The sequence below is a fragment of the Gymnogyps californianus genome, chromosome 2, assembly GCF_018139145.2.
Source record: "Gymnogyps californianus isolate 813 chromosome 2, ASM1813914v2, whole genome shotgun sequence".
NCBI lineage: Eukaryota > Metazoa > Chordata > Aves > Accipitriformes > Cathartidae > Gymnogyps > Gymnogyps californianus.
In genome coordinates, this window is record NC_059472.1 from 167,408,328 (window position 1) to 167,434,824 (window position 26,497).

At 42.1% G+C, this 26,497-nt stretch overlaps 1 protein-coding gene across 1 annotated transcript in view; it reads right to left on the reverse strand.

Moving 5' to 3' along the window:
- Nucleotides 1-355: 355 nt before the first annotated feature.
- Nucleotides 356-26,497, reverse strand: part of LOC127012724 (KAT8 regulatory NSL complex subunit 1-like) — a 35,278-nt gene continuing 9,136 nt past the window's right edge. The window contains exons 2-13 of the mRNA XM_050890958.1: nt 24,204-24,345; nt 21,693-21,819; nt 19,781-19,844; nt 13,046-13,259; nt 10,548-10,713; nt 9,242-9,406; nt 7,151-7,323; nt 4,481-4,602; nt 4,187-4,241; nt 3,523-3,635; nt 2,238-2,466; nt 356-1,461 (exon numbers count right to left, since the gene is read on the reverse strand). Coding sequence (XP_050746915.1) covers nt 1,162-1,461; nt 2,238-2,466; nt 3,523-3,635; nt 4,187-4,241; nt 4,481-4,602; nt 7,151-7,323; nt 9,242-9,406; nt 10,548-10,713; nt 13,046-13,259; nt 19,781-19,844; nt 21,693-21,819; nt 24,204-24,345 — 1,870 coding nt within the window. The 3' untranslated portion in view covers nt 356-1,161. The remainder of the gene's footprint in view (nt 1,462-2,237; nt 2,467-3,522; nt 3,636-4,186; nt 4,242-4,480; nt 4,603-7,150; nt 7,324-9,241; nt 9,407-10,547; nt 10,714-13,045; nt 13,260-19,780; nt 19,845-21,692; nt 21,820-24,203; nt 24,346-26,497) is intronic.

Here is a 26,497-nt window from a genome sequence, read left to right on the forward strand (position 1 = left end):
GGAGATAGAGAGAATGATAAAAACAATCAAACATCCAGAAATCTAAACTTCAGAGACAATTTTGAAAGGCAGCAAAAGTGAGTATATTCCATAATGAACTAATAACAACAATTTTTATTTTTTCTCTAGAATGTAAAAAAGAAACATCCTTTGCTCAAGGTAATTTTAAGTGAGAAGTTTTAGTCAAGCTAGAACATGGTTCCTGGTCACCTTAATACAGATTCAAGTTATTCTTAACAGCAGTATGAGTTTTGATACATTCTGGTGGGACGTTTATCAGACTGAGCAGGTTCCAAGCACATTCCCTGAAAGCAGCTCACAGCCGGCAGCTGGAGGTCCCTTTTACAGAATGCACATTTTTCTCAGCAGTATGGCTTGCTGGTGGCTCATTGCCAAAATCCCTGAGACAATGTCTTCACTCCGAGGAGAGAAGGCAATTCAGAAAGGATACAAAAAGTCTGAGAATTGTAACGTGCCAATTTTATTACAGCAAGGATACTGCAAGACAACTGGGTGTTACAAAATAGATCTGCCGTTTCTTTGAAGGAAGCTGATACAAAACTTCAATTATGCAGGGCAAGGGGAACCTGATTTTCAGGTACTTAGGAGATTAATTTTTCAAAGCTGCATTTTAGAGTACATACCCTGCAGCCTTCTCCTTCCCTCTTCCTCACCAGGTCTTTGGTTCATATCAAATTCACAACAAGACTTCCTCAGACCTCTGTGGCATTTGGAAATTGATCTGGGAGCGAGCGAACACCACCCTGAAACCTGCTTCTAGCCACTAAAGGACCCAATAGCCACCTGGTAGGCACTTCTGTAAAGATCGAGGCTGAACAATGCTGTTTTCTTTCTACTGTTGGAATTATTTTTACTCAAATCTCCTTTCTTCTGCCTGTAGCAGCACCTAACCTTCCTGTGACAAGGCAGTTCAGCCTTGTTTTGCAGACCTGACCAGAAACTAGTCTTTCTGAAAAGCACTATCCCTTGGAGATCCAGCACCATAGCTCCGTCAGGTGCCTAAACCCCTCCTCATCCGGAAACCTCCTCATCTGCTGCCGAAACGAGGTCTGACACACAGCAGTGCCACACACTGCTGGTGCTCCACTGCACCAGTCCAGCAGCCAGCCTTCTGACACCACAGCACGCGTAGCTAACACTTCATACATACCACAGGCCGGGTTTATCATTGTTGACGAGCGTTCCTGGGTTGCAGTGCTGGACCATGAACTCCTCCATGCTTTTATTGCCATCTGTTTGCAGGTGTGTATCTGAAAATTGCATCCCTGTGAAGCTGGGTATGACAGGCTCTACAGAGATAGGCCTGGTGCCCTGCTTATTGCTAGAGAGCCAGGGCTGAAAGTCAGCCTGGTCACAGCCATCTTCATTTGAGTGCTGGAGAAGACCTTGGTATGCAGGATCTGAAAGTGGAAACGTGCGAGGCTCCCAAGGCTGTACGTTCTGCGGAGTGAAAAGGAGAGAAGAAGGGAGAAGTTGCTGAAATTAAAAACCTAGAATCAAGTACTCTAAGAACTCTACAATACCCATCTCCTCCCTGTCCACGCCAATCTGCTGAAAGCCCAGCAGATTCAATTTGTCAGGATGCAAAGCAAAGCCAAATTTTAAGAGCAGTGAACACTGTGCGCTATTCACAACGCTTCTAGGATCACCAGTTCAGCTTTCCGTTGGTATCGAGATGACTGCCTTGCCATCTCCACTGACATTCCTTATTTTTCATAGTCTCTTTATCTGAAAAGGCTTCCAAAGTAAACGCTGTGCACTTGAGCCCGAACTAAGGACAGATCTGGTATGAAGTGTAAGGCCGTGCTTCTAAGACTTTGTAAGACCGTCCCTAAGGATGAGGGGAAGTTCAGTTCCTCTGGTAATTTCAGAATTTAATCCCTAACCAAGTTAACTCCTTCTGCCAAAAAGCATCCCATGATGCGTGCAACTGCCTGAAACTATTCCCTGTCATGTAGGTGACTCAGTCCCGCCTACTAGGAGTAATCTCAAACTCTGGGTCAATATTGTTTTAGAATTATTTAAATTATGACATGAAAAAGAAGAATTTATCCCACTCTGAATCCTTTAGCCAGCCCAATCTCAGCAGACACACGAGCTGAACTGTCTTTTGAGCAGCATGAAGCTCATGTAACTTTCAGAAAAATTTACTTTATATACCAGTAAAATTGTTTTAGAAAAGAACACAGCTGACCTTTGTTACAGCGTAACCTCACCTGTATTGCTTCATCCAGCATTTCCAGGGAAGATCTGGTACCTTCACTGCAAGACAGCACCATTCTGGTCCTGCTGTGGACAGAGAGGGACTGCAAACTGTTGCAAGTCTCAGAGCAGTGCAAGCCAGTAGAAGAGGGCATGTAGAGATCATTAAGGCAATTAAATCCAGTAACCGGAGATGCTGGCTGAGGCTGCCTGGCCCATCGGCCGTCTGCTTTGTTGGAGGACCTAAAGCAAAGTAGTATTTGCAGCACAGTCAGTTATGTATAGCAAGAAACCCAAATAAAAATAAGATCACTCTACAGTGAAAAATGTAAGCTTTATCCCCTCTATACAATGAGAAGAGATCACATTGCCCAATTAGTGCTTTAACTAATTAGCCCTTTCTCTCCTATCATCTCTTCAAAGAGCATCTCATGGCTTCTTGGGCAATTGCTGTCCATTTCACTCATCCTGAGCATGAAGAGAACAATTAAGCATTAAGAGAGAGTAAAACCTGATGAAAAGAAATACAACAAAACCGAAAACCACACCAGCTACTGGAGACAAAACTGCTACAGCTGAAGCTACCTGGAGGTACGCCAACATTCTTCCTCAGTGTGAACACACTACTTTGGCCTTTTTCCAGACGTATGGATTACTAACGGTATGACCTGTCAGTCCCTCTCCCCACTCCACTGCTCAACAACTTGTTAAAACCTCGGACAGTTTCAGCTCTGATAGAGGCAGGGATCTCAAAAATACGAAATTCTCAAAACATAATGAGAGCAGAGACAGACCTACTGCTGCCCCACTGAAGGAAAGGCAGAGAAGAATTCAACTTTTACCCACGCAAACAGAACACGTGCACCTCTGGACACAGAACAGATTGTTCTTTGTCCAGGCAACAGGTAAAAAGGTAAGGGAGATACAGCAAATGAACTGAAGACAATCTCCGTAGCAGTAAGTTCTGTCAAATTTGTTAAGTAAACTCGAGGAAAAAAATCTTTGGAAAAAGTATGAAGTACTACAGTTAACACAAAGCTCTCAACACAAGAGCCTGAGCTTAGCACGAAGCTAATTTTTAACAGGACTGTGACATGCTGTGTTACTGTTCTGCTAATTAGGCCCTATTTTAGCAATGTTTTGTTTCTGTTATGTAATAGACTAATTATGTGGGCAAAATGATGGGCGCCTGAGGATTTCTTCATTCAAAAGGAACTTCTTGAATCGGGATCTCTGTACAGCTTCAAATTAAGAACAAATAAAGCCACCTTACTCTGTGTCTGCTAGTATGAACAGTACCTGCTTCCTCGCTTATGGGAAGTAGCTGCTGCCCAGGAATCCCAGCGGGCTCGTTCAAGATCTTCATATTTGGAGTGATGACTGGAGTACATCTCATCAGAAGTATCCTCCAACTAGGAAGAGAAGTTTTGTCTGAATACTTAGAGCACGAAATCTTGCCTGCAGGCCAAGCCGACTGTTCTAGAAATCCAGGTAAGCAATATCCACCCCATTCAAACTGTCTGGGAACCAGCACACGCACTTCGTATCACTGCCTCATTTTCATATTTTTCATTATGTACTGAATTGGGAACTCGTTCGTCAGCCTGAATTGTCAGGAGACAGATGCAGGCTGTTGTATGCACCACAGAAATAGCTGCCAAAGGCATTAACTCATGCACAATGAAAGGGTTTGTTCTGCCTGCCGCTAGCAGCGGTGACCCGCAGCTGCCTTCCCCAACAGCTGACATGCCACCGCATGCCTCACCTCCGCTGGCCTTTCACTGCCTTCAGATGCAACTGCGTCGGGTAGAACTGAACAGCATTTCATACAGCGACTTTGCTTACTGGGCTGGCAGAATTTAATCACTGGTAAAGACTGACTCTAGAGCTACTGGCGTGCCATTTGCATGTTCTCAGAATGGCTCCAGACATTTGAGACAAAGTGACAACACTGTTTTCTTACCTCAGAGTCCGCTTGATTGAAAGGCTCTGGTTCCTCGAGCTCTACTATCCTCCAGCTGCACGGGGCAACACAAGCTAGAGATCACTTCAAGGAAAAACACGTTCGGTACTAACATTTAAATCCAAACAATACTAATACCTTTTTTTAAAATGAAATACTTTCTTTTTTTATCCATTAGGAATAATTTCCTTATGTCATTCCATTAAGAGGAACAGCTGTCATTCTGCCCAACTAAAGCCATTTCTTCCTGTCACCCACAGGAGAGAGGAGCAACAAGGCCTGGTCTGTAGATACCTTGGTACTACAATCTCTTTGTACTGAGGCTTCTCCGCTCGAGTGGCAGCTGCCATTGACATTGGGATCACAACGTTGTCGATGTCATAGGAACATTCCGCTTTTCTTCTTTTTGAGGACTGCTGAAACACAGAATGAAGAGAAAGCCCCGTGCAGAAAAGTAATGTTGGCACAAAAGCGTATTTGAATATACCACGGAACACAACTTCTCCGAAACAGCAAGTGCAGTAGGTTCTTTCCCCTGTCGCTGGCGTTCAAGGATATTTTGGTCATGTCATACAACCTCTATGGCTGGGTTTATTCCTGTATGAAGCAGGATAATACTTACCTACCTTGGTGGGCAGGATTTCACTGATAACTTTGTATATATTTAAGTCATCCGTGTAGCAAAAAAATAATTCAAATGGGCAAAGAAAAAGGCTATGATGATGATTCAAGAAGTAAAAACCTGTCATTTCGTTAGACTAAAGGAGCTGTACTTGTTTCACCTTGCAAAATAAGGGCTGAGAAGGCAAAATTAAAAAAAGTAAAACCATGGCAGAACACCTTCCTGAGGCTGAGGATACTGCTGTTGAGACAACAAATTGGAACATCACAGCGTTTGGGCTGGGAGTCACAAGTATTTCGAAATTGAGGAGCAAGGCTCTGGAAAAACATCCTAGCAACAGTGGGATGAAGAGACCCCTAAATCGTTTCGAGATGCATTTTGATCATTTTATAAAGAAGTCCATACACTGTGGTTCCCTGCAGAGCTGGAGATCAGACCTGCAGTCCAGAATGGAAGTGTTCCCTTTACTTGTAAGCCAAAAAGTCTCCAAGACGCTACAGTTCTTTTATTCTTCCTCAAACATCCTGTTGTTTCTAGGTAGAGAGGCCAGCCACAAATTAAAGTTCTCGGTGGCCACAAGGTTAGCTATGGTTTATTACTGATGTAATATTCTTTAAAAACCACAATAGACACAGGACTACTCGGAAACATCCTTAAAAATCTGACCAGGAAGCAGAGACTGTACCTGAAAGAGCAGCTTACAAAAGCAGCAGACAACTCAGAGTTGGACTCTTAAAGCTCCTGTGCATCAGAGGGAGAAGAGCACTTGCAAAGAAAGCACTAACAACATGGGAGTCATAAAACCAGAAAAGGAGTAGCTGATGCAAGTGAAATGGGTGTAACAGGGACTGCAGGCTCCATGGAGGGGCTCACTACCCCTTTCTACACGGGTCATAGAATCATTTAGTCCAGTGAAGATCCACAAGTACTGTGTTGATCTCCATGAGATGAACCTGAAGCACAAAACAGTCAAACCTACAAAAAGCTACTTCGAATCATAGAATCATTTAGGTTGGAAGAGACCCTTAATATCGAGTCCAACCGTTAACCCAGCACTGCCAAGTCCACCACTAAACCATGTCCCTCAGCGCCACGTCTACACATCTTGTCAATCCCCCCAGGGATGGTGACTCCACCACTGCCCTGGGCAGCCTGTTCCAGTGCTTGACAACCCTTTTGGTGAAGAAATTTCTCCTAATATCCAATCTAAACCTCCCCTGGCACAACTTGAGGCCGTTTCCTCTCATCCTATCGCTTGTTACTTGGGAAAAGGGACTCACACCCACCTCACTACAACCTCCTTTCAGGTAGCTGTAGAGAGCGATGAGGTCTCCCCTCAGCCTCCTTCTCTTCAGGCTAAACAACCCCAGTTCCCTCAGCCGCTCCTCACAGGACTTGTTCTCCAGACCCTTCCCCAGCTCCGTTGCTCCTCTTTGGACACGCTCCAGCCCCTCAATGTCTTTCTTGTAGTGAGGGGCCCAAAATGGCACACAGTATTCGAGGTGCGGCCTCACCAGTGCCAAGTACAGGGGGACGATCGCTGCCCTAGTCCTGCTGGCCACACTATTTCCGATACAAGCCAGGATGCTATTGGTCTGGGCACACTGCTGGCTCATATTCAGCCGGCTGTCGACCAACACCCCCAGGTCCTTTTCCGCCCAGCAGCTTTCCAGCCGCTCTTCCCCAAGGTCTGTTTCTGCCGACTGGACCTAACAATTACCTATAAGCGAAAAGAGAGGGGAATAGCAGTAAGGATAGCGAGTCTGAGCCCCCATCCTTCAAGGTCTCCTTTGCTTAACATACTTGGAGAGCCAGGAGTTACGCAATGCCTTCCTAGAGAAGCAGTTGTTGCAGGATGTATTTTTTAATCCTCCGCTACTTCTAGAAAAAGAAGAAAATGTTAAAGATCATCTCTTCGCTGATGTTCCTGCTTCATATGGGGAAGTCAATAGCAGTTAAATCTCTACTATTAATTTGTAGCCAAATAAAGCTGTAACATTATGTGTCTATAGCTATCTGCTTACAAAAAAAAAAAAGGAATCAGTAGAGTACTGTCAGTACTAAATTTGAAACCAACCAGTCTGGCTGGGGAAGCAGTGCAGCAGGCACCTAGCCAGCCGAGCGCTGCCTGAGGAAAAATGAAGCAAGTAGCTGTTAATGTCTAACACCAACATCCAAACTGCATTTCCCAGCAGTCCATTAGCAGTAACAACCCATCTGAATAATTCCCAGTGAGCCTGCAGCCCCAAGGCAATGCTCAGTAAGAGAGGCGTCCCCCAGCTCCTCTCCAAGGCTGCTCCCCCTTTTCACATTCCTGTGCCACAGCTTTTGTTTCAACTCACCGCTGCGGAGCTGCCAGTGAAAGGGATCTGGCTGGAAGAAGGGGCTGGAGGAGGCTCTGGGTACAAGGACGGTGGGTGGTGCAAAGAACCGTATTTATGTGCCTGAGGACTGGAAACAGGAAAACTGTGACTGGGTGTTCCTTCACGCTGCCTTCTCCCTTCAAACAATGAACCTGTTAATAAAACGTGCACAGAAAACCAAGGTGAAGTCAGGCTGACTTAAGACCAGTTGGTGATGTTGCTACCCCTGTAAGGTCACCAAACCTGCCCTGGGGAACTCAGAGCGGAGCAGACATCGGCATTAGAGGACAAACATAAAACAGAAGCCTGCAGTGAAGCGTCAGTGCTCTGCAGCACTGCAGATGCTAGCCCAAAAATGTTACTTTTGGTCAATGTTTCCAAAATAAAGTGGAAGGTGAAATGGAGGTTACAGCCATCAAGAACTGCACTTCTCAGTCCAAGACACAGCCACCTGAAAAAGCTTCCTTCACTGTCGAACTGATCAGGCTGGTCCTCTTTCTAACGATCGCTCCGATGACAAACCACACTGATTTTAAGACAGATGTACTCTTCTCCCTGAAGTCCTATATAACCTCAGCTTGATATACTTTTTCTACATCAGTTAACTTTTTATTCTTTCTCCCATTTGTGACTGGCTTACTCCATGCTGAATACCACAAATGGAGCAATCTTCCAGACCTATGGTGCCAAATTACTCCACTATTCAAATCCTTCCTAAAGATTAGCTCTTTGAGGCTCGGAGTTAAAAATATACGAAAAATCATCCTGCATTACTGCATCGTCCATGAGAACACACTCTTCACAGTAGGTGTCTACACCCCCCCATACATGCTGCCCATAAATAATAATAGGTTTTGTGTAGTCTTGTGGCTAAATATTTGAAAAAAGGAAGGAGGTATAGAAAGATAAATCAGTTAAGAGTCAAAACATCTGCTGACCAGTTGACAGACTCTATACTGGTGTGTTACTCAAGCATCCTCTAGTAGGTTCCTCACATTTACTCAACACTAACCATCTGCTTGTTCCATCCTCCTTACATCCTGAGCTGATTTTTGGAAAGATGATCTCTCCAGAACACTTCTCTTCAAAAACAGCATCTACCCCCATTTAAAGCTGAGTAACCTCAGCTCAGACTGATTAAACATCATTAAATCAAGTTGTAGCTCAGCTCACATAGTTAGGGCCAAACACACAACCTGAGGCTGCTGATCTACTTTCAGCATGGAAGTTGTTTTGGTTTCTTTGTTTGCTTGCTTTGATTTTTTTTGTGGTTTTTTTTTTTTTTTACTATTATCTGGTTTGTTCATGATAGTTTGCATCAGCAACCACAGAACATAAAAAGTATTCCAGATGCAGCAACTGTGTCCTATAAGAATGTCAAGGATACGGCCAGCTTGTAGTCTGCACATTATGTTACTTTCAGAAAATGATTTGGCATAAAAACATGCCTTTTAAAGAAAGCCAAATGAAACACCAACCCTAGTTCATTTAAAAACTAGGATGTGTTTTAGCTGGGTTTCCCTTTTCCTGTCTTGAAACTGGCTTGAGTTGTCCATCACTTATCTTAAACTACTGTAGACCATTTAAAAAAAAATCATCAACTCTGATGGGCTGATGGAAAAAAAGTTAGGCCTTCCAAAACAGCAAGAGCAGCATGCAACTGGCACAGCAATTGCTATCACAGCAGAAAAAAAAAAGATGCCAGAATTTTGCCAGGCAAATACCGATCTACTCTGATGATACCTTGAAATAAAGGTTCATAAAAGCTTCTTTTTGGGTTGCTTGTTCCCTTGAAAGAAACACAGAGAATTGCAAGATCTATTTATTTTGAATAACTTCGCTGAGGCCAGTATTTCTGTGTCCTGCCAAGGGGGTCAGAATATCTGTAGTTTGCAAGACGCTGGACTCAGTCACTTAGACATGACTATAGGACAGAGTTCAAATTATCTTCCACTGGAAGAAAGTGAGCTACTTTCTCCACTCTACCTTCACTGGTTGCCCTCAGGCACTGGTTAAAAGCCCACATTTAATTTTTTAACTTCATCTCAAACTCCATTTTGCTTAACTTACAGGAGGCAAGCAGGAGTGAAGAGTGTAGCTTTCGGAATGCGCTGTTAGTTAGATCTTCTTTGTTTCCAAAATGGGACATCTTCAGAGTCTTGAGTTCATGGCTCAGTATTCTATGCAATCCATCCTCTCTTAGTAAGGTTTCAAAGTGCAAGTGGAGAGGGTTGCCTGAAAGTAGGAAAACCCAGTTCTTTTGGTAAGCATAAAGTTTCCTCTTTTCACGTACAGCACTGCACACACATCAGTAGCAATTCACATCTGTCAGGACTTCAGTAAAAGGATGAAGTGGCACAGCTAACCAAAGCACACGTGGTCGATTGCAGGCTCTCTCGCCCCACGCGTGCTGTGACAGAGTGAACAGGATGAGCACGTCCCCAGAAAGAGCCGCCTCTGCCCTGCCCGCTGCTAGCGGCAATCCTACAGCCGGGACCTGACACCTCACCACTGAGCTTCCTCACCCTTACGCTAACCTGCATCACGTCCAGCTACCTATTACTTGGCTCTTGTTTGCATCGTTATTTAATGAGCAGAGGTGAGTTTATACTTTTTTTTTAATGATAAAAATTTTTTTTTTTTTGAGAGAGATGCTCTCATAGTTGCACAGTAGAAAAAGTATTTTCCTCGCTGTCCCTTAATCTACCGAAGAACTCCTTAGTGCACATTCTTGCTCTTCCACGGTTAAAGGCACTAGCAGTACTGCAGCCACTATCATCCTTCAGGTATTTAAACAGAAACTAAATGTTAAGATTCTACAGAGTAGGGAGCGTAGTTCATAAAGCAACCACAGAGCCCATCTAGAAGGCCACAGGTGTTTAAATAACAAGTGCTTAGACTCAAACAGTGATTTCACACTCAAAGTTGGTGCTAGTCGTCGACCAAACGACTGCCACGCAGCCTGTCAAAGTCAGCATTAGATTTCCAGTCTTTCAAGTAGCCCTCCAGGGCAGGGGTTTCACAGGAACTCACAACAGTTGTTCTGCAAGCCTCCAGAATTAGAGTGTTCCTTGCAGAAGACAGAGCTGATCCTAAAGAAGTGAGCTAGCTTACATTAAACTAGAGATGGCAACTGCCCCAGCTGCAGGCCAAGACACAACGTGGTTTCCTGGGCTCAGAAGTCTCCACAGACTGCATCCTTGGACTGAAGATGTGTGTCTGGTTACCATGCAGAACGTTTCTCGTTATCCTCTAGAAACACGCTTACAACTCTGTCGGCGTATTTTTCACCTCCTTGCATGTAAGGAGGAAGAGCAAAGAGGGCAGCGGCACAGTAAGGGATCCTCTTTCACATTATAATGTGTGATCTACTCACCATGAGATAGAGAGAGTATGGGGTGGAAGCCAGGGTCCAGGAGGGCTATGCGCTCTTCCAGGGACATGGTATTAGGGTCTATTGTCTGGACAGAGGCTTTGCAGCTACACAGGATGCAAGAGTTGGGCCATTCACAGCTGCACTTCACGGTGAGAGGTTTCAGCGGCTAGCAGAAGAAAGGAGATCAAACATTTAAAAAGGGAACCATGCTTCAGAGTTAAGTAAAATTGAAGTTCACATCCAGTATTCTCCAGTCTGCTTTCTACAGGTACACTAGTTTCCATTCACTAAAAAAGCAAAGCCAGGCAAGTTTTGTAAAACTGAAAAGCATCTCTGGTGTAATCTTTCCCCAGCACAACTGGGGAAAAAAAAAAAATCATCCAAAAAACACAACACCAAAACCATAACCAAGCAGCAGATTTGCAGGGTGAAAAATAAAGTCAAGAGCCAAGACCAATGTTAAAGCAGTGTGCAAGAGTACCACCACGGGCTGTTTCTCCTTCTGACCATGAACTACCTTATCAAAATAATTCAGGGTATTAAGGGACACACTTTGTGTGATTCTTTACTAGTATTTCCAAGCCAACAGAGCTGCTCCTCTGCGACTCCAGTGAAGCCATAATACTGTTAAGAAATATGAGTCATTTAGCTTAAATAAGTAAGTTTTAAATAGAATTAATTGCTGAGAGTCATAACGTTGTGAGATTTGGTATACTGTTTGTTTAGCATGACTGACTTAGCACGAGGAGCTAGATTTGCTGAAGCCTTAGGCCGCAAGCTGTGAATTTTCACCTAGATATGCTGAACTTTTACCTAGTTAAGCAAAAGAGGGCTTCCAGAGCCAGCGCAAACCAGAAGATAAGGAGGCTACAACCGGCAGCAGGAGCTGCAACTCGACAAGAACAGTTAACGGCCCGCCTGGAGACAGAGGAGGAATGCAATAAGGTGTTAGAAGATCCCAGACCAGCAATCACCATTGGACCAAAAGGCGCGTGAAGAGAGCGCGAGGGGCGGGTGCACAGACTGTAAGGGTATAGCTGCCCAGGGATTTCTTTGTTCGGGGTCCCTCTCCGGAGGCACCCAGCCCGAGCTGTTTTTTCTGGCTGTACCATCTGAATTAATTTTTTTTTTTTTTTTTTTTTTTTTAAAAAGATTCAATGCCTGAGATTCTGCTACGGGAAACCTAGGGTTCAAACTGCGGGGATTATACTAGACACCCAGATGGCACAAATTACCTTAACACTATTTAATCGTTTTCTTTTTAAAACTTCAAACACCTCTGTGCCTTTTCCCATCCTGTTCTTCCTCATCTTCCTCAAAGGCTTTTTGTAGCTCTGATGCTTCCAAAAAACTTGATAAAAAAACCTGTTAGGCGAGCAATCCACCACCAGCAGCGTCTATCACTCTGACCAATATTGTCTTATTTTCCACTTTTCCTCACTTGTCTGTTTGGAGCGTAAGCTGCAACCACAACAGCCCGGTGTCTTTGTTCCACTGTTTTTTCCCATGCTGTCGCCAAGACGCACCCGATGCCCCTTCCCAGACAAGTTCCGTGGTACCAGTCAAACCAGAAGAGGGAGCATTAATAATGCTTTTACCTACAGCCTAAGCAGACTGAATTAAATCATACTGGCTTTGCACTCTGGCGAAATAAAAGATCAGACCGGGAAAAGTAACATGACTTTTAATCTTTTTGTCTTCAATCTGCAGCTTGTTAAATACCTGTTACTTGTAAATCAATATTTGAGGAAAAGGCTACAAACACGCAAATAAGATGAGCGGTGTAACAGACTACCACTTGTCAACCGATGGATGTTACCACACATGTTCTTTCTTTGTCAGAATTAACACAGTAAACATCTTTGCATCATCAGGGAACTCACAGCTAGGTGTCCAAGGAGCACTTATTTCATCAGGCTTGGTAGCTCAGCCTTCAAATAACCACCACCCAGTTGCACTCACTCACACACCAGCTTGCCAAGTCTTAACTAAGGTTATATATTCCTGGGGTTTTATTTTTGGGCAGCTGGTGGGTTGTGTGTTGTGGTGTGGGGTTGGGTTTTTTGGGGGAGGGTGGTGGCAGCGGTTTCTTTTTCCCTGGACAGTTCCGAGGTAATCAACTCCAAAAGGTAATTGGCAGAAGGTTGCTGCCCACGCTGAAGTCTGAGGTGCGCTCTGGTCATCGTTACTCAGAAAAAACAGCTGCCTGATTTTTAAGAACAGAAATTTAGAATCAGTTTCTAAAGCCCAGTTAAACAGAGAACTCGTGACTTTTTTTTGACAGAAATTTAGAATCAGTTTCTAAAGCCCAGTTAAACAGAGAACTCGTGACTTTTTTTTGACAGATCTGGGAATTTCTTCTAAAATTCCCCATGAATTTTAGAAGAGTGCTCAGAAAATGCTGTACTAAAACCAGAGTCCAACATTATGATAGTTTTTGCTAAAAATAAATTAAATCATACATTCTAAATAAAAACGCAGCATAGCTGAGTAACCACACAGCAAAACTTCCACTCACCTTCCTTGCTGAAGTGAGACACAGAGGCAGCTCGGACAAGCTCACGCTTCTTGAATTTGCAAACTGGGCGGATTCTAGCAGCGACACAGGTATTGTCCGACACAGCAACAAGGTAAAGTGGGTTTCGTTTGCCAAATCTCTCTTCAACATTCACGCCGATCAGAGAACTGCTGCTGGAGGAGCTGGTACGCAAACTGCAACCAAATGAAAAGCAACTCACTCAGAGCAAGAGCAGTAAGTTGTAATTCTGCATTTATGATTGTGGCTGTGATGCCCAAAGACTCCTCAGTATTTACGTCAGCAGCTAGCGCTTACCAGTTTTGTTCTCATCACTTTTTTAGCCTTTGCTACATTCTCTCTCAAGGGGTACATAGATTTCTGAATATTTCGTTCTCAACATAGAAATGGACACTGAAGGGTCTTAACAGCCATATTTTCGTCAGTTAAGGGCAGCAAGTCTCAAAGCCAATGCAGATGTGGTAGCCACTAATAACATGCATTCTTTCTCCAACAAAGAACTTCAGTCAGCAGCTCAATTTACCATCTGATAACAACAAATTCATTTACTTCCCATAAAAAAAAAAGACAGCCATTAAACCTAAAAACATCAGCAAACATTCTTTCCATTTCTCTCTGTTCACCAGGGAGTTATGGTGAAATCTAAGGTTATATTTAAATAAGCAGATGCAAGTTTATTGCCTTCCAGTATATTCTTCTTCTGGAACCATCTGTAAAACACTGCCTTCGTAAAAGATCTTCTCCTTTTGTAATTGGTCATGCGTTCATATTAGCAGTTAAAAGCTTTATTTACTTGTCACTTTTGCTGGTCCCAGTCAAGCGTGATAATTTTTTTCTGGGTTTGCACAGCAAACGTTCTAGTAAAATTTGAAGTTTAAAATCTGCATTTTTGTCATGTGAACCAGAAAGGTTCTAACTGGATATTCCAACTCCATGTGAACTGTAGGACTGCCGGGCAGAAATCAACGTCACCAGACACTGAACTGAGGTACTGGTTGGTGACAAGTCTTTAGAACAAGAAAAAAAACCAAGCCTCCCTGCCTGACCATTCTTCATGAAACAAAGAGTTGCTGATTGACATCCAAGTTAGATCATTCTATACTGTCGTCCACTTGTTTTCAATTTATAATCATAAGCCAACTCCTATTCAACTATAAACATACATACACGAGGAAACACATCTGTAGGAAGAGATGTGCTTAAAGAGACCCAAATTTCCCCAGTCACCTCTTCTCAACTGCACAAACCAGGAAGATAACAAAGTCTTATGCACAACAGTAAGAGGCAAAATGCAAGTGAGAAAGTATTCCACAAAAAAGATATACTACTGACGTTCCGTAAGTAAAACCAAACAAGTTCTGTATAACAGGGTATGATGAACCTCCGAAGTCTACAGCAGATCTGCATGAGACTATTCTTTCCCAATGGCCTCATGCCTCCTGTCGCCCTACACAGAAAACACAGGTTTGCAGCAAAATTGGTGCATGTATTTTGGACCTGAACAATTCCAAACCACAGTAACTTCCACCATAGAGAGCTCGGGTAGCGGGACGAGGAGGAAGGGGTTGCTGTAATGAGATGTCACTGCCCAAACCTGAAAGAACTTACTGCTTATGGGCTGCAAACAGGCCATCTCACTTGAAAAGTGACCATTTAAGAAGCTGTTGCAACAGCCAGGAGGATTTGTCCTGGCCTCTGAAACAAGGCCACCACTCTACAGCTCATTGCCACTCTCACTGGAGAGGAGAAGATCCATGGCCAGAGCCACAGTTACTGGGTTCATCTTCATCGAAAACCTGTACTCACTCATGCGTTTGCATCTGCCCTATTGTTATTTGTCACACAAAGAAAATTAACTTCTAATGCTAATTTTTTTTTTATTGTATAGCATTCCACACCTGAATAGCATGGAAAAAGTTAAACATGGGTAATTTTATTTGCAATTTCTCCATACGGCTACTTATTCTTACTAAATAGCCTTAGATTTCTGCTGTGAAGTTTTAGTTAGGAGTATACCCAATGAGGGTATAGCTAGGGATAACCAGACTAGGAAAATCTAAGATATATTTTCAGTTTATCACAGATGACTCAGGGGTGTAAGTGTCTCAGTGACATTTTGAAAGCTTAATTCTAGAGAACACTTTTAAACTTGCATTCCAGGTGTCCCAGAACTCGCAGTTGTCTAAGTGCATTCTAATAAAGTCTCACCAAAGCCTCCAAGGAGCTCTTGTGAACAAAAAAAGTTTGAGAAATTTCTATTTCCTTGCGTGTTAAACAGGAAGTTCAATGTATCAAAGTTATATACAGAGGAATTCTAGGGCTCTTACTCTCTTCTGACTGCTGAATAAAGCTCTGTATTAAGAAACTTTGAAAATGTATGGCACAGCTTGTAAAAATCCATGCTTTCAAATCTACACAAGATACAGTTTTCCTTCCAACAGAGGCAGAAGCTTCAAAAGCCATTACTAGATTAACAAAAACAAGACAAGCAAGCACTTCAGACAGTGTTTCCAACACAAGCAGAGGATGATTTAACTAAAAAAATCTGAAGAGACAAAATGCTTAAATTTTAGGATCATGTTACATGTAGCTACTCATTTAGGAGTGATCAAAGACAGATCATACTGCATAGCACAGGAACTATCCACCGGAACTTATTTTTATGAGGTCCAAAATGGAAATCCTGATTCTGTATATATGCTCAGAGACCTTTGGTCTCTTCCCTGACAAGGTCCAAATGAATTCCCAGTTTCTGAATAATTCCAGTTTGGGTACTTAAGAGTTTCATGCTTATCTTGGGATGTGAGCTGGATACAACCAAAGTTCTCAACGATTTTTCCAGAGTCTGCCTATTAGGGAACTGCCTCCCAACACAAGCACCCAGTCAATTCTGCAGACGAGTAAACAGCACTGAAAAAAGTCTTAAAAGCATTTAGGCACCAGGAGAAAACAACAGAGCCATTTCATTAATACCTAAGCACAGTCTCTTCAAGTTACAGAACTTGTAACTCTTCAAGTTAACTTGAAGAGTTACTGTGCTTAAGGTATCAATGAAAACACTGTGAAATGCTGTATTTGCAAAAACAGGCTACAGTGATGCATAGTAGCAAGTTTGAATTAACACCACCAAACCTAAACACAAGAGCAAGGCTCACGTTACGTAGCAGAAGATGACAGCTCCAAGTACTAAGGTAAAACAGAAGGGTCCTGGCAATTATCCCGCTGGTCTCTGGCTCCTGCTTTCACACCATGGCGGCGATTGTTTCAAACAGAGCAAGCAAAGCAGCGGTTGTTCAACCTGTTTGCAGCACAGCAATCAACCATCGCTCTCTACAAAATCAGAACTTCACCAGCTCCAGCAGGTCAATTTAGAGATTCACATTCTTTCTAATAAAAATATTAATAACAGCCTGCCCTACGAGCAGACGGCATTCCTGATAAGGAATATGGAGGTGCTCCTCCTGGGGAGCAAGTTCAAGCTTCCTCTACTTTTTCCTCTTCAGACCTTTCATGGAATTAGCTGTTCATCAGAGCCAGGCACTGGAGGCCTGGCCAGAGCTCGCGTTGTACAAGGAATAGCGACTACCTGGTACCCCTGCCATCCCAACTCTTCAGCTTTTCAGTTTTTCACAGGCAGAAACATACACTACCAATTCAGTTTAGCAAAACTGGTAAATTATGTATAATAAAATATACAATGCCTTACTTGCAATTAAGAAGGTTAATTGCAAAGGGAGCAAGCATAAAATTTCATGGAATACAGGAAGAGAAAGTAGAATTTCAGCTGGGTTTAAGATCACTCTACACTCCTTAACTCTTCAAGTATGAAATAGAGACCCAATACACCACGCTGCAAGTAACTGTGGGTTAAAATAGCCATTTAAACAGATTTAGACTTCCATAATTTGGTCTAATACTTCCAGAATCCTCTGGATTTCTACAATACAAGTCAAGAGAAAGCGAGGTTTATTATCTGCAGAATTAGCCCAGAATAAAAGCACAACTACTAAAGTATCTACCTTCAGAAGACTAGCAATGTTACTGCTTAAAGCTCAGGACTAATCTAGTAAGAATTTGTTAACCTATCAATCACTGCAGCAGAAACACAGAGCTAAGTGTCTGCTTTGAATAATCTATACTTTCTGTTCCCTCATTTTACTGCAGTCCAATCAATTCCAGGCTGAAACTACCACTGTTAAAATGCAAGCTAGTTTTACTGAATGAATACAGCAAGAACAACCTTTACTGGAGCCATCTATGAAAGAAAACAAACTGTTCCCTACAAAAGACACAAGATGTTTTCTTTCATTAGGCAACACATCAGCCTGAAGCCTCTGCATGTTGTGTTTAGTCCAATTTCAACTCCCCAAAACTAAAGCTCAACCAACTGATTATAAGAGGTACCTCAAGAGAAGGTGCCGATGATTTGCAAGAATGATCACGCTGGATCAGACCAAAGGTCCATCTTGCTCAGTATCCTGTGGAGCAGCTGGGCTAAAAACAGGCAAGGAGAAAGGGGTGCAGAGAAGGCCTGGTGGTCATCGGGAGTTCTTGGAAGTGGTTCCACTCAGCCTGCCACCGAGATGGCGCTGAGGAAGAAGGGCACAGCAACCCGGGGACACAGATGCTTCACATTGCCAGGCACGTCCTGTCACAAGCGGGTGAGTCCGGGTCACCAAGTGCCAAGGTGCCTCTGAACGCCGGGAGGGTGAAAGCAGCTCCCCCGCTGTGCCAGTACGACATAGGCAAACCGAGGCTTTGCTTTGCACAGGACTGACTCCGGCTGAGCTTGAACTGTTTGGTCTTCACCTGCCACGATGACAATGGCAAGATGAGGCCCAGGAGGATCTGCCTACTTTAAGAGAAGAAGAGCAGGTAGGTGGCTCTGCATCAAACAAAATGCAGTGGCCCTGAGGGGATGTCTAGAAAATGAGTGTAAGAATCACGCAAGTACACACGATACGTACTGTAGTGCTGGGAGAGACTCTTTAGAGCACCTTCAGCTCAAACCACACTTAGCTTAGGTAGTCCCAGCGTATTTAGCAGCTTTCAATGAATCCTTCTACCACACAGCAAAATGCAGGCTGTATCCTGCTTTTTCAGTAGCTTCACAGAAAATGGATTGATGATGACGACTTTACAGAAAACGTAAGGAAAACTCCACAAGAAATAGAAGTGGTAAGTGCACCAAATTTTACTCAATTTAATTTGAAGTGCCAACCTGTCTTCTTGGGCATTTATGCCTCCTTAAACTAAGCTTGCTTACATGTCGCTTTTGCAGATCCCCTAAAGTCTACAGGCATCCAGGCCTGGAGACTGAAAGCCTTTTCTCTAGATGTAAACAAAGTTGACAGGGAAGGGGAAACTTCATTTGAGCCCCTTGAGTAAGGGATGAAGGCCTGAAAGGCAACCGAGTTGCAGCCATCTGCTTAAGAGAAAGAACTGAGAAAGCAGGATGCATCTGGTGGGGGAAAGGAACGTTTTCTCCCTAAGACTTCAGTGCAAGTTTCACCATGATGTTGTCGTCTATATTGGGTTTACATCCCTCCCTCCCTATCACTGCTTTATCCGATTTACACAGGATCGGATAACAGTGTGAAGAAGTGAGGGGTTTGGCTTTTTTCAAAGCAGCACTAATTCTGCCCTCTCCCCCCTCCCAAGAATAAGGTGGCGATAGATGGAGAAATCTTTAGAGAAGTGAAATAGAAGGGAAGGAAGTAAGATGAAAAACTTCTCAACGAGAACAGCCTAAAACCCAAGGAGATACCACAAAGCTACACAGGAAAATGGATCAGTTGGAAGAACAGCACGCTAAATCATTGGGACAATCAGTGCATTTCATGGGTGTACTTTCAAGGGAGCTTCTTTTAACTGATATATCCAGTACTCCATGGGATGAAAAGCTTATTCAGCAATTCTACAGACTAAAGTTTGCCTCTTGCTACCGAGCTTCTTGAAGCCCACTGACTGCTTGCACAGGACACATGTCCCCAAATATTAAACCAAACCGAATGCTAGTTAAACACTGAACAACAGAAGGAACAATTGATCAGTAATATCTTTTTTATTACAGATTCAAGGCTCCATAAAAATATGAAGACTTGAAAGGCTAAACTCTAGGTATCTCTTCATCACCAACAAGACGGGTAAGATTTACTTCTCCATATATTGAAAATTAATAAGCAGAAAAATATATTCTACATTCTGTGCACGGAAAGAAACTCAAAAACCTCAGAAATCCAGTTGTTAAAAAATAAAAATCAGGTCACCAGGATGCTGTACAGCATTCAACCTTAACCGAGACAGGCAAGGTACACTTTGGTCATCCGTTTATAAAAAAGAGGTAACATCTTCCAATAGGCTGCCTATAAGACAGGCAACACCTATATATTTGGCAGTTTGGGGGTTTGTTCTTTTACACAATAGATCACAACTGGTAATTTTATATTACTTCTTACAAGAAATTCCCCTCTAGAATCCTTCCAACAGACATGCATACTCATTTCAAATTTTTACAACTGAACTGTACATACAGAAGACTTCTAGCTAAAGATCCCTTTCTTAGCCACTATCACCAATGCCTTAAATATGAAGTTACTTTGATCAACCTAAAGGAGAAGGAGAACTAACCAGTTAAACGCTCCCTTGACTTGGCGGGGTGACGTGGCGCAGGCTCTGAGGGGTGCTGGAGACCCACTGATGGGGGTGCAGGAAGGACTTTGACACATAGGGTTTCCCAAAGACCATGTAAGAGGAGAGCTCTGCAAGAGAAAAATGAAATCTCAAACTCAGTAAAGCTTAATGCGATGATGAATCTGAAGAAGGATGAGGGCAGAGAGAAGAAAAGCCCAGAAAACAAGAAAAAAAAAGTAATCTAAGGAGCATTTTGCAATTCTAAATAACATTGTACTTAAATAGGCCCAATGTAATCAATCACGTGCAATTTAACTGAATTTCAAGCAACAACCTCCGAATCAATCTCAGTTCATATTTTAAATGCATTCTTACGCATCACAAAATAAGTAACAAAACAGAGCTCTCCGTTCTCCATTTTATACGTTGGAGACCATTTTCAGAGCAAGGCAGCCCCATTTTTGAGCTATTCTGTCTTTTCCACTAGACAAAAAGCTTATACTATACCAAAATCTGTACTAAATGCTGTACTAATTTCATAGAGACTTTCTAAAGTTTTAATGAAATATAGTGTTATTTAAGAATACTTGATGGTTCACATACACTCATTGGAGACAATTCTGAAGTGTCAAAACCAAAGTACTTTTGATTTCCACACCATTAAACTCCAATACCTGCAGTTTACTGCATGCATATATCTACGTTAGCGTTAAACAACAAACCCCCACAAAGATAAAGAGCAACAGAAGTGCAGTTTTCCTCATACTGCACTATCAATGTCACAGCTGTGTCCCTTGAAGGAATTATTTGACCAGAAGATGCTTAATACAGGGATTTATTGAGTCACAGACTGTATCCAGACCACAGCATTCAATTGGTAGAGCTTCCGTTAACTTGTTTATTCCCTTTTTGAACAATTTAACTTTGCCATAGAATGTTTCAAATCCAAATGTAACTGCTGACTATACTTCTTTTTGGTAGGTATTTCTATCGTACAATGAAAAAAACCCAGTGAATCATCCCATATTCATCTCGAATCTATCAAGCACAATCTCTCACCTCTGTTCCCACAGGAGTTCAGTTACTTATTCTCAATGCTCAGATTCCGCAGGTTACCTTTACACATATCAGGGTACCTTCCCTCAGAATTTGCAACTGAAAAAGTTAAAGCTGGCTTTCAAGAAAAGGAGGAGTCTTAATTTTTTTCCTGTGTTCTCTGAAACATGAGTATTTTCCCCACTCTACAGCTGCAGCTTGTGACAGTTGACCCTTCATAGCTTCACAGAAGTTAAGGCTAAAAGCACCTGTGAAGTCACTTGGGCTGGTGACCAGAAGCTCCCCACCCAGAAATACCAGGTTCTGAACACCAGATATGTCAAGCCTTTAAAAAGGTCTTTAAAACCATCACGCACAAACAACGTGGGTCAGAATGCCATCAACACCAAGACAGCTTAAGATCAGAAATTAAAGTTTTCCTAAAATCTGTTTTGCAGGTTTTTTTATGACTGCAAACTCAATCACTTTCCACAGACTTTGCACAGTACATTAAGATTCACAGTAGATTTCTGTGGTGGTTTTTTTTTTTGTTTTGTGGTTTTGTTTTGCTTTGGTTTTGTTTAATTTTGGAGGACTCTCAGAAGGACAAGAGTGTTTTTAAAAGCAAAAAGGTGAAGCAAGTTCAGTTATCACGTGTCAAATACAAAGTACTGGTAAACTGATATCAGCTGATACATTACTATATGAGAAAAAATAGCAAAAATGAGTTAAAAATGTTAAAATAGTATATTAAAACCAAGTTATTTGACGTGATTTATAAACTCGCTTTCACAAATCATACCGCTGTTGATTTAAGGCTTGGTTTAATGAAAGTTTCTTTCTTCGCTTCTATCACCGCAAAATTATGTGTTTCTTGATTACTGACCTGCTTCTGCATATTAAACAGGAAATGGGAGGGAGCGGCATCTTCTACAGGGCACCTTGGGACAGAGGTGAAGGCGAGAGCCACTTATTCTTTTTGGAGGTCACAAGTGACACAGAACCCAGTCGGCCCTGCTTCTTCATCAGGTCTCCAGGCTGCTGGTCACCACCAAGGACTACTGGGCCCTGGGGATAAAAAGCGACACTGAATTCCACTCATAAAAGCCACAGCACAATAAATTTCTTAAGTATGCTCTAAGAGGGAAGGAAACAACTTAGGAGTTACATTTCTATGGCAACATCATTACTTCAAAATTTAAGTGTTCTCTCTAATGTAGGGGAAGCAGTTTAAGGAGGAAACGTTACTAGGCCAACATCAATGCTGTTTGTTTCTCCTAGAAGAGCTGTCCACAACCATGGCTCATAATTCACAAGCTGCTTTCAAGGTCTTCCAGCTCTGCTCACAGCTAGAGGGAGGTACAACTGAGATCAGCAAAAAGGAAATCGAGGCATGACAGTGCCCGCAGGACACTACTTGCTTCGTGTCATGGTCATGGACCAGCAGACATTGGTGACTGCTGTTGTAGACTAGGCTATTCAGAGAACGTAGACTCATTAGAATAACAGGGCAGTAATGAATGAGTACTGCTCAAAAGAAGATGATTGCCATGAAGACCACCATCCTCCCTTCACACTTCTTCATTTCCGTTTTTATAATGGGTGAGGAGAGCTGGCCACTCTGCAGTTCAGTTTCTACTGAAACACAGTCACACATACCCTCTTCACCCTTACCAGCGTATGTCTTGTGGCACACACACAATGCTCTACACACCAACCGATTTCTCTCGACAATCTTCTCTGTACTCAACAGCAGCTTAATAGTTTCTCACACCAGCAAAATGTCTCTTTAGTAAAAGAGATCGGTAGAAAGGAGCTGAAAATTTAGCATTCCTTACAGGGAAATTTAATGTTATTCACTGCGTAGTCTACACTTTATAGCACCTGTGGTATAATTACACACATACTTGTGAATGGAAGAAAATATTATGCAGAACAATTAACTTATTTCATGCATTTGCATTCATGTCTGTATAAACATCATAATTGCTTGAGAACAGTAGCTGCTTTACGGTGAATTAAAGATAATCATAAGCTAATTTGGTTAAAGAAATACTGAAATACAGCTAAGACAAATTCCAGTTACTTAGAAAAGATTCAAAGCATCTGAAAAGTTAGTATTCTCCTTCATCTTGTTGTGCTGCATTAGAGACTAATGTTACGAAAATCTAGGGCATTTTCTATAGCATTAGAGTAGAATCAAAGAGCAATTTAGATCAGAAAGTAAACCCGGAGGTCATCTAGTCTAAGCCTCTACTCAAAGCAGGTCTGACTGCCCCTCTCATTGGCAATCCTAGCCAAGAATGCCAATAAATTAAGGCTTTCCTCACCTGAGACCTTGCAGGAGCACGTACAAAAGTCGATGAGGAGTAAAGCTATATGGGCACTGCTCTTTATCTTTGTCAGAGACACATTATACCCCAGTGGAATAAGAAGTTTTACATTTATCAAAAAAGTCATCCAACATACTTAATTTACAAAAGCTGAAGCAAAAGGAAAGTGCATTTATCCAGAGAAAACAGACACATATGCAATGAGGACAATAATTAAAATTGTTTTCCTTCCAGAGAAAGGGCAGGAGGAAGGAAAACACTCAAGCCAAGTAAAAATCCTCACAGTCTGCTTTTTTTCCAAAGTCTAGGGAAATGAGCTTTGCAATTTACACTGAAAGCCAAACAGATTCAAATAATTTCAAATCGGAACATGAGAGTGATTTCAAAAGTTCGGAAGCACCTTGAAAGGATTCACTCAAGTGTTTCCAGAGACTTTTGCAGTGGACTGAGAGGCTCTTAAAAGAGGAAACCCCAAAACGCATTTCAAGTTTTGAAGATGGAAAGCTTTGTTTAATTTTTTTCCAGGAAATCTAGTCACACAGAAGTAAATATCATTCTGGTCAAGAAATGAGTATTGATCCTATCTATTTTCTACCATAATGCTTCTCAGATACTGAAGTAAAACATTAAAAGGTCACGGCCTGGAAGAAAAGCATAAAACTTGTGTACACCAGTGTTCTGAGATTTAAAGATCCAGGCGCTTTAAATGATAATACTTTCCAGCAAGCATCAAGGCTTGAAACATAAATGGTACCTGCGAGCACCTCTGATGGTACCCTGGCACTATGCCAGTTTAGAAACCAACACTTGCAAGGACCAACTTGGTTGCTTACGCCACTGTGGAGCCCCGTTCCATTAATGAGCTGCTCTGCCTGGACAAAATGATGAAATTAAAACCTCCCCCCACCCCAGCAAGCTCTTACGATAATCTTTGTGAAGTAGACAGAAGTCACAGCCCTCCAATGATAAGGGTAACACCTCCTACTGGTATGGGACTAACTCAAAAGCTTTTTCCCCTCACCCTTATTTCTACAGAGAAAAGACCGTTCTGCTAAAGAAATAGCCCATTAATACCTTCCAGAGAACCTCCCAAGTCATAAAACAGAAGGCTAAAATTACCTTGGCAGCACGAAGTCGCTTGTAGATATCTGTCTGCTGTCTTATTCGGTATTCCAAATCAGAGATTTGAGCCTGCAGCCACGTCCAACGGCAAATAATGGCTGCTCTCTCCATCGCCCACTGGCACTCTGCATGACAACGTCTGAAAAGCAAAGTTTGCTTGTGCTTATCATTTAACAGTTTCAACACTAAAAAAAAAAAAAAAAAACAATCTGACAAATTCAAGAACAATTTCACTATTAAAAAGTGATTAAGACTTTGTGGCAGACACAGGACAAATGAGTCTGTGGCACCCGCTATAACACTTGGCACATGCATTATACCTATGGGGGGGGGGGGAAAAGAGGCAGATAAGGTCCCACATCTACTGGGACCCAGTTTGAATTTCTAATTTCTTTTGCTAAAACAGAAAAATCACCTTGCATAACAAGTTTTTCATAATTTTAGTGTTACATTTCAGTTATACTGCTTACTAAACAGACCCACAAACTACTATATCACTACAAACTGAAGCACACGGGTGGTGTTTATTGACAAGAGCTTTTCCACAGAGGAAAATACCTGATGCAAGTACGTTCTCGATCCACAACGGGGAGTTTTAATGCACAGCTCTGAATTCAGTGACCTAGGGCTGTGGGCAATTCTCGGTGGCAGCACTGCGGAGGGGAGAGCTGGCATCACGACCACGTAACACAGGCCAACGCATGCCTTTGTAGGCTGCGGGGGATCCTACAGCAAGGTCGTTCTTATGACATGAAAGTGTTCTTCTCTTTCAATACCTGCACCCATAAATAAATTTACAATCCAAAGACGACCTTGTGGCTTAAGGACTCTCTCAGAGTTTTGTTATGTGTAAGCAAGTAGTCTAAGAAAGATTTTGTAGCTCACAAATACTAAATACACTTAGCATTTGATCTAAATTTATGGCGATTCAAAGAAGCACACATTCAAATAATCCTTGTAATATAAGCAAAATACAGCTACACAATAATACTTCAATCACTTTAGAGTTGGAAACAATGGCTAATGCAAACGCCACTTCACAAATGGAAGTTTGTGGAAGCTCTGGTATATGCTTTTGCTATCACCAACAGTTTGCAATAACTTCAAAAATCTTTTAGTGCAGACAGGAATCTGCCTGCAAAAGAATAGGGATAAAAAAATAATTTTCAAGTTTAATTTTCTGTTCTTAACTCAGGACCACTCGCTTCACAATCTGATGTAATTCAACTCAAACCTCTATTGCCAACCGCATGGTGGGTTGGTTTTTTTTTTTTTCTCTCTTCAGAAAGTGTGTGACCTACTTTACATCAACAGTATAATGGCTAAAGAACAAAGACCAGATAATAATTAGGGCTAAACCCACTTTTGGGAAATTTTAAGAGGCTCCTTTTCATCCGTGTGGGGAGTCTACTGTATCTGCATAGGATCAGATGTGGCTACAGTTTAAGAACTCTAATTTTAATAAAGAAACACATCAAAGAATTATTTAGAGCAATATATCAAATCTAAGAACAGAGCATTGACTAGATGAAAAAATCCGATCTCTCAAAGAAAAACTTTGGATTTTCTTTAAATTAAAGCTTCTAGAAACAATTGAGAATCAATGTGAGCAGAGAGATGGACTCAGAGGGCCCCAAGCTAACGATGCAGCTTCGAAGCAACTTCAAAGAGTCCAGTTAGCACATCAGGGACTGAGATTCTTCTGACTGACAAGTTCACGCCAAAGGGAAACCAAGCCACGATTTGACTGACCAAACACTTTGTAATGAGGTTTTTCCACAGGAAGCTTAGCTGATACGCACTCCTGAAAACAGACCAACTTTTACTGATGCAAAGACCTTATCAACCCAAATGCTGTACCTTCAAAGTACAGTTTACCTTCCAGCCTGAAATCTGTTTTATTGCAGACATTTCCTTTTATTTAATTCATTTTTTGAATACTACCATCTTCCTCTTCCAAAGATCAGGGTGGTTTGGGGTTTTTTTTTTCTGCTCCATACTACAGTGAGAGCATGTTGTTTCAAACGCTTGAAAACACTGGAGCATCTAATCTGTTCTCTCAGTCTTCAAATATGGCAACGCAACATTCAGAAATTAAGGTGAATGTGCCTACTTTACCAGATAAAAACAAGCACTGTTCAAAAGTCGCCAGTAAAAAAAGTTTAAATGTAATTCTCAGCTAAAGATGTCCAAAAAGAAATTAAGTAATAGGAAAGAGTTTTCAGGCTACAATTCCATTTGGAATTGGAGCACCACCAGAACTCCTTCCAACTCCACTCTGATTAAACAAA